This window comes from Lampetra planeri, chromosome 21 (genome assembly GCF_965212315.1).
Source record: "Lampetra planeri chromosome 21, kcLamPlan1.2.h2, whole genome shotgun sequence".
NCBI classification, from domain to species: Eukaryota; Metazoa; Chordata; class Hyperoartia; order Petromyzontiformes; family Petromyzontidae; genus Lampetra; species Lampetra planeri.
The window spans coordinates 6,818,869-6,832,661 of NC_136127.1; the positions used below are offsets into that span (position 1 = coordinate 6,818,869).

The 13,793-nt window shown below is 46.5% G+C and overlaps 1 protein-coding gene across 3 annotated transcripts in view; it reads left to right on the plus strand.

Annotated features, from left to right (window-relative positions):
- The window catches only part of LOC144724604 (trafficking kinesin-binding protein 1-like), a 62,816-nt gene that overhangs the window by 41,663 nt on the left and 7,360 nt on the right, over nucleotides 1–13,793 (plus strand). For 2 of the 3 annotated variants that reach the window (XM_078603875.1, XM_078603877.1), the window contains exons 6-16: nucleotides 733–811; nucleotides 1,671–1,801; nucleotides 2,864–2,938; nucleotides 5,333–5,467; nucleotides 7,165–7,238; nucleotides 7,760–7,915; nucleotides 8,135–8,427; nucleotides 9,967–10,217; nucleotides 11,217–11,330; nucleotides 11,674–11,821; nucleotides 13,633–13,735. In XM_078603875.1, the coding sequence (XP_078460001.1) occupies nucleotides 733–811; nucleotides 1,671–1,801; nucleotides 2,864–2,938; nucleotides 5,333–5,467; nucleotides 7,165–7,238; nucleotides 7,760–7,915; nucleotides 8,135–8,427; nucleotides 9,967–10,217; nucleotides 11,217–11,330; nucleotides 11,674–11,821; nucleotides 13,633–13,735 (1,559 nt within the window). The remainder of the gene's footprint in view (nucleotides 1–732; nucleotides 812–1,670; nucleotides 1,802–2,863; nucleotides 2,939–5,332; nucleotides 5,468–7,164; nucleotides 7,239–7,759; nucleotides 7,916–8,134; nucleotides 8,428–9,966; nucleotides 10,218–11,216; nucleotides 11,331–11,673; nucleotides 11,822–13,632; nucleotides 13,736–13,793) is intronic. The other variant, XM_078603874.1, reaches the window with a different exon arrangement.

The window sequence follows — 13,793 nt, forward strand, 5'->3', positions numbered from 1 at the left end:
TCATCGGTTCTTTGGTAGATTAATTGTTATAGCGCTAATGTGCATTGCTTACAATGTATGGGTGAGGAAAGTGTATATCAAGCATTTACTGCCTCGAATAACGCACACAAAGTATACTGTTAAGGAGGCTACAGTGGCCCTGTCCACGTTTGGTTTGTCCGTTCAGATAGGGCCCACATGGGCCAGATACGGCTCAGATGAGCCAGATAGGGCTCAGATGGGCCAGATAGGCACGTGTGCCAGATAGGGCCCACATGGGCCAGATAGGGCCCACATGGGCCAGATAGGGCCCACATGGGCCAGATAGGGCCCACATGGGCCAGATACGACTCAGATGGGCCAGATAGGGCACGTGCGCCAGATGGGGCATGTGAGCCAGATAGGGCCCACATGGGCCAAATAGGGCATGTGGGCCAGATAGGGCCCACATGGGCCAGATAGGGCATGTGGGCCAGATAGGGCACACAACCTTGATTCATATGGGCTGCTGCCACAACATGATCTTCAAGCTGGCAAACAACGTGTTTCTAATTTGGGTGCTGCGCTCGGTCACTTTTGTCACTGCAAAGGCAGCTTTATTCTCTGTTGACACACGTGTTGTTTTTCACATTGTTATTGCATAACGCTGAGGTGCGTGTTAACGTGCGGGCACGCCAAAGGTGTTTGAGGGTCCTGTTTGGCCCTCGGTAAGGAAAAGGTTTCCTATTCTGTGGCTGTGCGTGTGCCCGGCAGGCGTGTCACATCAAGACGGAGACCATCAGCTATGAGGAGAAGGAGCAGCAGCTGGTCAATGACTGTGTAAAAGGGCTCCGTACGTACCTCGCCTTCTGTCTACTTACAAAGACAAAGATCCCCAGTACAGCCTAAACAGACTTTTGGGGCAAGTGCGATTAGCAAGCACCTATGAAGGCTGCTACGACCCACGAATGGGTGGGTGGCCAGCACCATGCCTGACTGCCTTTGTCTCCCCAGTGGTGATGTTTTATCATTGCACCAGTAACTCATTTGAGGCTGAGTTAACCTGGGGGAGGCCCAGGACTGGTTTAGATAATCGTCACTGCCTTTGACCATGAGAGGGAATTAAACGCGGGTCGCCGGGTTTGTAGAGCAGTGCGCTAACTACTGTGCCACTGCTACTTACACACGCACGTACACACTTAGGTACACGCATGCAAGAGGCAGTAAAACCATCTGGTACCTGTACAACCAGCAGGTGTCTGAGCAGTCCGTGCGGTGGTTGGGTGTGGTTTCTCCGCGTGTATGGGTCTTCCTCGCACACACCAGTTTCCTCATGCATAAACAGTTTTAAGATTAATTGGTGATTTAAAGCTTTCTTGACTGCAGGGATTCATCTTCTTGGTTCTTTCGGTAAAGTCACGTAGAAGGGAAATAATAAAATAATAAAAATAAAAGATATTATATTATTTTATTATGTTTTATTTTTATTATTTTATTACTTCCCTTCTACGTGACTTTACTGAAAGAACCAACAAGATTAATTGATGACTTAGCTCAAGCAGGAAATCAACTGACTAGGCTGGCACAAGCATCAATGCTGTCGTCACCACCACTTAACGGGCGCTCGCCGTTGCCCGTGCGGCGATGCTGCCGTGAGCGGCACCCGTGAGTGAGCAAGTGTGGTGTGACGGTGAACCGTGCGTTCCGTCTAGGGGACGCGCACCTGCAGATCGGACACCTGACGGACGAGCTCGGACGGAGGAACGAGGACAGCGCCCGCCAGCAGGAGGAGATCACCCACCTCCTGTCACAGATCGTGGACTTGCAGCGCAGGGCTAAAGCTGTGAGGACATACTTCACAACGATCGTTGTCGTCATCCCACTATTGATGCAGTGATAGATGCCTGTCCTTCATTGCGGTTATAATTTTTTGAGAACCAAACGTAGGATGAGCCTGACACGAAAAATTGACGTGATAAAAAAACCTCCCTTTTTCAAAATGCAGTGTTGTGCTTTTCAGATGCGTGAACGGAGCTGAAGAGTAGGCAAACGCTTTTCACCAACAACACTAAAAGATCAACGACCGCTATCTCGCTGCCAACTGCGAGTCACATCGTAAAAGCAATTGCGGCATTCGTTGTAATTGCAACATTCTTTGTAATTCTGCAGTCGTTTCATACTACTTTATGATTCGAGTAAATGCCAGATAAAACGTTAAATATGCTATAAAAGCTGGAAGTTATCATTATTATAAACACAGATATTTCATTACTCACTTGCCAGAAAACTACATTGAGCAGATAATGGAACTGCATATCAGCATTAAAAATCTACCTTTGACGGCAGAGCGATAATATTCTCAATAGGATCCATAGCACCACCTAACATCTTATGTGTCCTTGATCAGTAGATGGCTTTATATGCAGTCTGGCTGTAAAAAAATTCCGTCTTTTTCTTGTCTGCTTTTTTGGATAGAAAATTTTCAGAAACAAAAAGGCACTTTAGCATTTTTATAATGTCTGCAAACATCCATGTATTCCTCACTAAATTATTTTAAAAATTTCACTTTGGAGGTTGAAAGTGTTTCTGTGGCCCTTCCTAAGAGGGGACATGATCCAATGAAAACCATATTGTAATTGAATGCTGTGTTGCTATTAGAGGACCCTGTTGATGAGTGTCCAAATTGATCTAAGGGTTATAGCCCAAAGCCTTAAGACATAATAATAACAAAAAGGATGACTTTAAAATGTGCAAATGTATTTCTCTGACAGTTACCCATCTGCTTCTGAACTGCAAATTAAACACCGGAGAGAAACGCACAGTGGAAACCGTTGCATAACCCTCGCACACGCATGACTTTTAAAACTTGTTTTAAACGCTGTATTTTGTTGTTCATTGGTTGCAGTATCAGCTGGAGAATGAGGAGCTCGTTCAACATCTGAGCGCAGCCAAAGAGGCTCAGCATGAGCTCACGGCAGAGGTGAGGCGTGGATTCATTTGAAGACCGGTGCGGTCTGGGGTGATTGCAACTCATGGCCTTCATCTGTGTTTGTGTGTGTGTGTGCATCCTATGACCATAATCTGCTCAATTGTCCATCTCATGACCGTCATCTATGATGGCAGTGTTCTTCATTGTAAGGCTCGCGGGCCACTGGCCAGCCCCTGGTGGCCTTCAGTGCGGCCTCTGACGTGCGGGCCCTGACAATACACAAATGCGAAAACACCCCATCATGCTGTGAAACCCACTGGTTTCAAATGAGTTGTGGCCCTCGAACTGATGTCGTATCGGCAAAAGTGACCCCCCCTCTGAAAATTAGTGAAGAACACTTATCTGTGTGCTTGTGTATCTCACAAAGCAACATCGCCCCCGACTTGATTTGCAGACGAATGCCCATTTATATTTCAGTGCTGCTTATACCTTGTACTGCACAGAGACAGCTGCCTCTTGGGGGCCCCTTGGCCAGATTGCAGTAGGTCATTAGAATGATTGGAAAGGTGGCGATTGAGTTGCTCAGGCATTTAGATTGCCCTATGAATGCAAATAACAAGAATGAAGTTGTATTTTTAGACCGCGTCATTCATGCAAATTGCTTCTCAAAACACTGTACAATTCATAACACGAACAGCTTTTCTTCTTTCGGAGGCACGGGAAGCCAGACCAAGCAGGGAAGGCAGCCAGAATCGGTGCCAACAATTATCTTCCTTCAAAAAAATATCGTGAAGCAGAAGATTCGTGCTGGATACTACTACATTTGCCCATGTGATTTGTAACTTTCATCCTTGCCCATCTATCGAGAGTCAAATTTTTTACCTGCAATTTTATTGAGGGACTTTGTGTTAATTGTTTTTTTTTACCCTTTTATCTGGCAACAAAACTGACACCTTTTTTACCCATGTGAGACTAGGCTCTAAGGAAAGCTGTCTCGGGTGTGGACCAATCAACTTCAAGGACAGTGCACACACTATCAGAGTTATGGTTTTTTTTGCATTATGGCTGCAGGTATTGTGGTCTATGCAAACATGACTCCTCGTAAAAAAGGTGTCAGTTTTGTTGCCAGATAAAAGGGTAAAAAAAACAATTATCATATTTTTTACTGGCGAATGAGGTACCAATGGAGGACTTTGTGTTGTCTTGGTGTGGTCTGGGACTGTTCATGCTGTTGTTTTACTGTCTTGCTCAAGCTTGGAAATTGGTTTACTTATGCAATTGGAACTCATTTACTTGATCTATTTTACGTATTTAATTTTAGTGATTTGCGTTCCTTGCCAATATTTTGCACTCCGATCGTGTATTGCATCATTTGTTGTTGTAACGTTCCGACCCCACCCCAACTGTAAATCTGTGAAAAAGAGCTTCATAGCTCATGGGATTTCTCCGGGGTAAATAAGAGATTCTAATTCTGATATCCTCTTAGCATCAGAATATCCCCTTGGCACCAGCATCCCCTGTTGATCCTGAACAGTTGTCCAAGTACGCGGTCTTTCTTTGGGATGTTTTGGTCATCGCTGTGAATGAGCACCCATGGTCCCTGATCGTCACGGCAGGCCTGCTTTGCGCTGGCTTAAAATGTAGAATTTCGCAAACCAATATTATCCATTAGAAAGGTGTTTGTTTGGTTTGATCGCATAAATATGTTTTGTTAAACCCGCCACCACCCGGCGCAGCCAATTAGTAAGGTTTGTCACGTAAACAAAACGTGCCGATTAGTTACTACTTCAGCACACCGCTGTGTTGGAGAGTAAACCCACAACTTTAACAATTTGAGTGACGTTTTGTTGGTGATTATAACCAGCTTCAGGTGATAAGCCAGAATTGTGAAGAAGTCTTCCTGTTTCCATCTTAAAAAAAGAAGAGTAAAGGTGATGTCATCACTGTGAGCTGATTACGTGCAAAGATTATGTTAATCTTAGAATATGCGGTACCTATTATTGGTTGGGCTATTCACAGGTAATCAACACACAGCGGAATGCTTTCATGTTTAGTTTGCTGCCCCCCCCCCCCCCCCCCTGACGGATTTCAGATTAGAACGTTTGGCGACGAACGGTGCCCAATAAGTTCAACATACATAGATACTTTTTGATTTAAAGCTTTCGTGACTGCAGGGATTCATATTCTTGGTTCTTTCGGTAAAGTCACGTAGAAGGGAAACAATAAAATAATAATTGTTTATTTTTTATTTTAATATTTTATTGTTTCCCTTCTACGTGACTTTACCTAAAGAACCAATAATATACATGGATACATTATGTTGATCTGAGAATACGCAGTACATGTTGCCGGTTGGGTTATTCACCGTTAAATCAACACGCAGTCGAATGTCTTGATGCTTAAGTTGATTGTCCCGCGCCTGTTTTTGCGCCGCGCGGTGTGCAGCTGCGGGAGCTCGAGGAGCGCTACGCAGAGTGCGTGGACATGCTGCACGAGGCGCAGGAGGAGTCAAAGGGGCTGCGAAGCCAGACCGTGATGAGCACGCCGCGCAGATACAACGGCAGCCTCCTCTATCCCATGGTGACGCTCCTCGACATCCGCACCTCGTTTCGTGCGAGCGCCGCGCCACAGAAGGGTTCCCCGGGTGCCCGAGTGTGGATTATTTTGTTTTCTTCTTGGTTCTTTCAGTAAAGTCATGTAGAAGGGAAATAATAAAATAATAAAAATGAAACATAATAAAATACAATTCTCACGACGTTTCGGCCACAACGCAAGCAGCCGCCCTCAGGTGAAGAACAGGGCTGTCGGAAAGACAGCGTCTGAATGATTATCATTAAAAAAAGAATTCTTTCTCAAGGGGTCCTCCGGTTTTTCCCCTCCACATTTAGAATCAACGTGCATTTTAGATTATTTACATTGTTTTTCTGCCATAGATTTCCACACGATAAGCAACTTCGTTGAGCTATCGTTTGTGGCCAGGTCGCTTCTGAAAAAGAAGGCTAATAGCTTAGTGGACTACCTCGTAAGAACATTTTTTTATTCGGATATTTTTTAAAAGTAATTTTTCGTATTTCCTCTACTTTTCACTCCTACCGTGCTTTTTGTATTGTTTGTTGTTGTAACGTTTAGACATGCCCCTACTGGACATCTGTGAAAAAGAGATTTTTAGCTCACCGGATTCCTAAAGTATAACTAAATATTCTGATTCTGATTGTGTGTGCCTCCTTAAGGGAGGTGTGCCCCCTCGTGGCTTAGACAGCTAATGTTGTTCTATGAGATCTCTTTTACCAGTGGCAAAATATAGTAGTAGGTTTTTACCCTTTTAAACTGGTACAAAACTGACACCTTTATTCAAGGCATCATGTTTGCAATAACCACAACACAAGTTGATCAACTTCAAGGACAGTGCATATTATTATCATTATAGGAGTTGCTTCTTTTTGTTTGCTTTTTTGACTACTTGTGTTGTGGTTATTGCAAACATGATGCCTTGAATAAAGGTGTCAGTTTTGTACCAGTTTAAAAGGGTAAAAACCTACTACTATATTTTGCCACTGGTAAAAGAGATCTCATAGTGTTAATGCTTACCCCGAGCTCTCAAGACTCTGATATTGCACTGTGTTTGAGTTGTACGCCTTCTGGTGTCATCTGGTCCAACACCAATGGGGACTAGGCTCTAAAGAAAGCCGTCTCGGGTGTGGACCAATCAACTTCAAGGACAGTGCATATTATTATCATTATCAGAGTTGCTTCTTTTTGTTTGTTTTTTTGACTACTTGTGTTGTGGTTATTGCAAACATGATGCCTTGAATAAAGGTGTCAGTTTTGTACCAGTTTAAAAGGGTAAAAACCTACTACTATAGCTAATGTTGTTGTTCGGAGCATCGAGAGCTCAGCACTGCTGAAATCGTCGGTTCCATTTCGGACTGCCGCCAAGAGTATATGTGTGTACGTTGAACTTCTTTCGCACCGTATGTAGCCATCCGTGCTAATCGGACGTGCGGTGAAGGACACTGAACTAAATATAAAGAGCACTTTTCAATAAATGAGTTTTCAATCTTAAATTTAAAAGTGCATAGCGCCAGTGACTTTCTAATATCAGAAGAAAGAGCGTGCCAGATGGCCGCAGAAGCGCACCTGAAAGCGCATTGGGATGACCATCTTCGTTCGACGGCCAGCGAAAAGCCGCCGCTGCAAGGATGGCTGGAGTTGACGCGACGGTCTACGCTCCTTGACGAGGTCAGCGAGGTGATGGTGCAGCTGTTTGTGCGTGGCAGGACTCGCTCGCGGCCGAGATCGAAGGCAGCATGCGCCGAGAGCTGCACGAGGATGAGGGCTTCTCTGACCACCGGTAAGATAACTACGCACGTGTTCTGCTGATGGTACTCAAATAAGTCAAAACTGAGTGCTTGCTTAGGTAAATGCGATATCAAAATCACCGGTTCAGAAGGCCAGCATCACCAAACCTCGCCAACAAGCGCGATGAAGTGTGGTCAAAAAAATCCACGTGATTGGGATGACGTGGAAAGGCCCTTCTCTGGCAGTGGATGACACGGGGATGCATGGTTTGTTGATGCAGGACTGCACACGGGGCTGTTCATAGGGGGGGTGCGGGGCCCAGGGCAACTTCCCGTGTGTGGGGCCCCCCGATGGCTACAAACTAAACCGAAAGTATCACATTTGACACCATGACGTCGAATCGCGAGGCCCCCCAAGTGCGGGGCCTGGGGCGGTCACCCCAATTTGTCGTAACCCTAGGGACGACTCCGGCTGCGCTTGTGCATTACGATTGACGACGCTTGATGCCTCATGTGAACACGTATCGATATATAATGTGTCAATGCCGGGGTGACGGCGTGCCTGTGTGGTCAGTTCGCAGCACAAGCGCGTGTTCGACACTGTGAAGGTCGCCAACGAGCTGGTCAAGCGGCGCTGCGTAGGTGGTTCTTCACGGCCGCTGCCAGGATCTGGCCAGGCCCCTGCCGGGGAGACCGGCTCTCCGGCCACCTGGGCTCACGGTGACACGCCGTGAGTTCCGCATCTCGGCTCCCAACATTTCCCATCTCCCATCAGAACTACCGATGCTGGAAAACACACCAGAGGAGCTGTATTATCCACGTGTTTTTTTTCCATGGGTCCTTCTATGGAGTTTTAGGTCCCTAGACAAATGCCCCATTTTCCACCACCACCACCCCCGCCAGCTCCCTGCTTAAATCCGCCGCTGACGTCTCTCCACGCCGCGTGCAGGGACGGCAGCCAGCGGCTGGGAGACCGCGGTAGCCCCAGCTGCCGGGACCTTCAAGCAGCGCTGCACCGGCTCATGCTGCGAAGGGAAAACGTACAGTGCGAGCGGCGCTACTTCGAGGAGGAGCGCGAGCGGCGGCGGTCGCGTGAGCACGGCGCCGATGGCGCCGATGGTGCCTACGGCGTCCTACCCAGCGGCCTGCTCACCCCGGCGGACAGCATCATGTCCATCGGCACCTGCCTCTCCTTCCGCTCGTTCCTGCCCGACAAGCTGCAGATCGTCAAGCCCATGGAAGGTGTGCACGGGCACGGGCACCTGGTTGTTCCTTTACTCCTGTATGCACAAGAGCCTTCCTACGTCATGAGAGTCGTGTGGGTTGTTTGAGCATACTTCACAATGCTGTAGGATAATATCTCGTCATAGAGCATAAACCATCATGCAATCTCCCATCATCTTCGCAGTTTGGCTGACCATCGAATAAAGACAGTCACTGCATCGCGCGCTTTCAGATGCGCTTCTGCGGCTGTCTGGAATGCTCTTCCGTCTGATATTAGGAAGCCACTGGAGCTATATACGCTTTTCAATAATTTAGATTGAACACTATTTTTTTAACAACTGCTTTTTTGTTTAGTTTGTCCTCCCCCCGTACCTCCGATTAGCACGGTTGGCCATGTACTGTGGGAAAAACGTTCAACTTATGTATATATGGCCCATGGAATCGGATAACACAGAGCTACCCCTGGAATTTATTTAAGTTACCTTTGTTCCACACAGTAAGGGGCACCCCTGAAAGTAATGTTTGTCGCATGACAGTCAAACCGATATTCATAATTCTCGGGGTTGTAATTTAACCGAATTGAGTGGAGAACCAGATGAGGAGTTGTTTTATTGTTTGTTCTGCAGTCAACTCGCAAAACTTGAGTACCCAGTTTTAATCATTGGTGGCAGCTTGGATTCAAACGCAGGATCTCAGCGGTGCTAGCTCAGTGCTCTGACCTCTGGAGCATCCAACTACTTCAATGGCCTTTTGTTACTTTCTTTAATTCCCACGTTCTTTGATGGACGGTGCCTGTAATGCAGTTTTCCCACTGCCAGGCTCTGTGATTAAACCCCAGGATCTTAGCGGTGTGGACTTGGCTCTCTGATCTTCAAGCCATGTGGCCAATTCATAGCATTGTGTTATTTCAATTGCCTTGTTCTTCAATGAGCGGTGCCCATCATGGGGTGATGATGAGGCCTAGCGATAGCGTGTTCACTGTTTGCTGCAGAGGTTCGTGGTTCGAATCCAGCGGCGGCCCTGTTTATTACTGCGGTGTGTAGCACTTGAATTTCAAAGATCTTCCATCATCATTCGCACGAGTGGACCATTTGTGCTGGTGTATTGGCTCAAATTTGCCATGTTAGAAAATTACTCTCAATTTACTTACTTGGGATGATGCATTGCAACCATCGGCCCCTACTGGTAGATTAAAGACCATTTTATTCGCTGTAAGACGGCCCTGAGTATAGGGGCACCATGGTGACAAGATGTTAACTACCTCGCCTGTTATACAGGAAGTCGTGGGTTCCATCCCGACCCTGATGCCTGTATATTTGGTGTTTGCGTGATCTCCCCATGGTAACATGGATTTTTCTCTGGGTCCTCCGGTTTTTCCCTCCACATATAAATGTCCACCTGATAAGCCACTCTTCATTGAGCTATCATTTGTGGCCAAGTCACTTTTGAAAAAGCGCGATATAGCTCTGTGGGCCTTACCTGGTAAAATAGTAAAATATTTTAGTTTATAGGAGTGCGCTACATCAGAATGCGGCGTTTGTCTCCCCCGACCGCCAGGCTCCGTGACGCTGCTCCAGTGGCAGCAGCTGGCGCAGCCGCACTTGGGGGGGATCCTGGACACTCGCCCCGGCGTGCTCACCAAAGACGACCGCCCGCTCGAGGAAGTGGACGAGGAGGCCACGTACCGCCTGGGCGACCTGGAGGAGGACGATCTGCCGGCGGACGACGGCGTGGAAGGCCTGTCGTTCTGCTCCCGCCTCCCGTCCTCGTCGCCCGCCCACCTCGCGGGGCGAGCCACCCGCACCGACGTGAGCGGCCGGGAACGCTGGGATCAACAGGGGATTTCTGGTGCCAAGCGGGGATTCTGGTGCTAAGAGGATATCAGAATCAGAATCTTTCATAAAATCGTAAAATAGAAAAAAAAAGCTTTATTTGAGCAGGTAAAGCCCACTGTTTTATTACCTTCTTTTTCTGGCCACAAATGATAGCAGCTCAAAGAAGTGGCTTATCACGTGGACATTTTTAGCAGTCAAATAATATAAATAACCTTAAAGACATGTTTCTAAATGTGGAGGGAAAAACCGGAGAACCCGGGGAAAAAAAATCCACGCGACCACGGGGAGAACATTTGCTGATAGCAAGTGGGGTGTGGGCAGCTGTGGTGGGGACACTGGGCGTCTTGTAAGATTAGTTAGTAGGTACGGTGAGCTGGCACGCACCGCTGACATCTTGGGTTTGAATAAAAAAACTCGGTGGTGGGAAAACTGCAGTATGGTTACCACTATTTAGCAGACAAGAGAATGTTAGAAAACAAATAGCCATTTAGATGGCCGGATTCCTCAGAGGTCAAAGGTCAAAGCATTGACCTGCCAGTTTAACACGTAGGCTTTCGCGACCAATATCATCCATTATGTTTTTTTGGGTTCGATCGTGTAAACTTCTGTTTTGGTTCTCCACTTAATTTGGCAACATGTCTAGCTGTGGCAATTAAATTCTGATTTGATCTTTATTGAGACAATCATCACTTTTATGTGGCAGAGCACATGGGAAAGTACTGCCCTTTCCTGTGTAGAACAGAGGTCACTTGGTCACTTGAAGGGACATCATTGGTAACTCTGTGATATCCACTTCCGTTGGCCGTTCTCTGATACAAAAGGTCGCACTGCTCTGCCGAGAGATCTGAATGGATACTTCTTCCGATGACGTGACTCAAATAGCACAATTGGGGAAAATGCATATTAAAAAACAATTGGTAAGCATGTTTTACTGTTGTGCTATTCTCCCATGCCCCCCATCATCTCTCGCAGAATTACGATTCAGCAATTCATCCGGCACCTGCACACAAGGCTGATTCCATCACTCCCATCTCCACAGTGGACATCCTCGCAGACACCATTCCACCTTTTGCCTGCCACTCCGCCGTTAGTCTCGACCACCGGTCACTATCCCTTCTAAACGCGATGTGTCCTGCCCAGGGCCAACTTACCTTACTTTTCGATCATTCATTCAGATGCTGTCTTTCCGACAGACCTGTTCTTCACCTGAGGATGGCTGCTTGCGTTGTGGCCGAAACGTCGTGAGAATTGTATTTTATTATGTGAAATTTGTATTATTTTATTATTTCCCTTCTACGTGACTTTACCGAAAGAACCAAGAAGATGTTACCTTACTTTAACGGTCAATGCGACGTCTGTACCTTGTGAAATTAATTGGTGGGTACGCAAGTCGGCAAACGTCATTGCACCCGATGTGTGTTCTCTGCAGTGTGGCCCAGGCGCGGAGGAGGGTGGCGGTGGCGCGACGGCCCCCCCCCAAGCGAGCCGGCAGGGCCCCGTGGGCGGTGCAGCTGGTCCTCAGGGCCCCGCCGAGGCCTTGGATCAAATGGTCGCCAGCCGACCCTTCACGCTGCCAGGTGAGCGGCAAGACACCGTGCCGCCTGCTGATAGAGCTTCTTCACACGTAGGATTTCGCGAACAATATTATCCGTAGAGGTTTTTGGGTGAGATCGCATAAATATAAACGTGTCGTTAAACCTGCCACCACCCGACACAGCCAATAAGGAAGGTTTGTCATGCGAGCAAAACATGCCAATTAGTTATTAGTTCGGCATACCTGTGTGTACTCGAATTGTAAATGTTGTGCGTTTACGTGACAAACCTTCCTAATTGACTGTGTCAGTTTGTGACGCGTTTAACAACACGTTTATATTTACACAATCTAACCCAAAAAATATATATGATGGTGAGAGCTTTTTCATCGTCATCCTCATATTCAACATCTTTCTGTTCTAGATTTGAAGTTTTCGTGACTGCAAGGATTCATACTCTTTGGTTTTTTCAGTAAAGTCACGTGGGTAAAAAATTAAAATAAATTAAATCACGACGTTTCGGGTGCAACACAAGCGTCCTTCTTCAGGTGGGGAAAACTTTGCGAAAGCACACCGCTTAAGTGTGTCGACACACAAAACCTCGAGATTTAATTTATTTAAATTTTTTACCTACGTGACCTTACCGAAAAAACCAAAGAACATCTTTCTGAGCCACATTGCATCGTGGGGTGCATCACCGATGCGTCGGTTATCAACCCTCTCCTCTTGTGCCTCTCCTTCACAGTCTGTGTCAGGTGCTGGTGCTCATTTATCCGTCCATGTTAGAGAGCGGAACGCGATGTTTAATACAGGATTCCCTCACTTTGTGCAGCTTCGGTTTGTGCGATGTGGCGAAAATGCGGCCAACCTGCTTCTACCCAAAATTTGCTGTATTATGCCGTTTCAATTTAATCTGCATGGGGCTATGTGGTCGGACTGGGGACAAAATTGTGTCTGAATGCATCTTCCGCGTAAAGTGAGGGAAATCTGTGTTTCTGTTGTGTTGTTTCCTGCATTTTGTGTTTTGTGTCATGTGGCTATGTTGTGGTTGGTGTGGCTTTGCGCTTTCAGATTGTAATATACAAGTCAACGTCTCAATTCTTCGTGTGTTGGGACACGATTAATGCGTAATGGCACTTCAAATGGAACATACCATCTGCAGGGACATTTTGGTGTTCAGTCGTGTCGAACTGTCAAGAATTCCAACGTCAATCCTATGATTCTCAGTCACATGCATTTAATTTTCTAGAATATAAAACCAACTCCTCAAAGCCCCATTGTCTATTGCTTCATCATCACCAGCTGTGTTACGCATTGTAGTCGTAAATAAGCTTAAAGTAAAATTCAACTGGGTCACATCATCTGTGACATTATTAAAGAGTTCTGTAGGTTAAAAAAGAAAACAAATAAATTAAATCACGACGTTTCGGAGGCAACACAAGTAATTTTGTTGTATCAAGTGATACAGTAATTTTGTATCAAGTGATACAGTAATTTTGCTGTGACGGTTCCACCTGTAGACGGCAGCTTGTGTTGCCTCCAAAATGTCGTGATTTAATTTATTTGGTTTCTTTTTTAACTTACGTGACTTTACCGAAAAAACCAAAGAGTATGTATGGATCCTTGCAGTCACGAAAACTTAAAATCTAGAATTATTAACGAGTTGCCATCACCTCACCCACCTAAATTCAATTGACACAAGTCCACAAGTATTTTACAGCCCATGGACAATGCGTTTTAATGCTGCAACACCAGTGGCCAATTCTCAGTCGGAAAAAAATTTGTCTGTACTGCCGGTGTTTCTAGACAAATCCAATGTACGCGCCGTGTCGTGCTGTCCCGTGTCGGGTGTGCAGTGAACTACCCTGGCAAGTGCCTGTCCCAAACCAGCTCCACGTACACCTTCACCACCTGCCGAATCCTGCACCCCACCGACGAGCTCACTGCCCTCACGCCCAGGTGAGGCCCATTCATTCAGTCATTCATTCAGTCATTCATTCAGTCATTCATTCCTCAT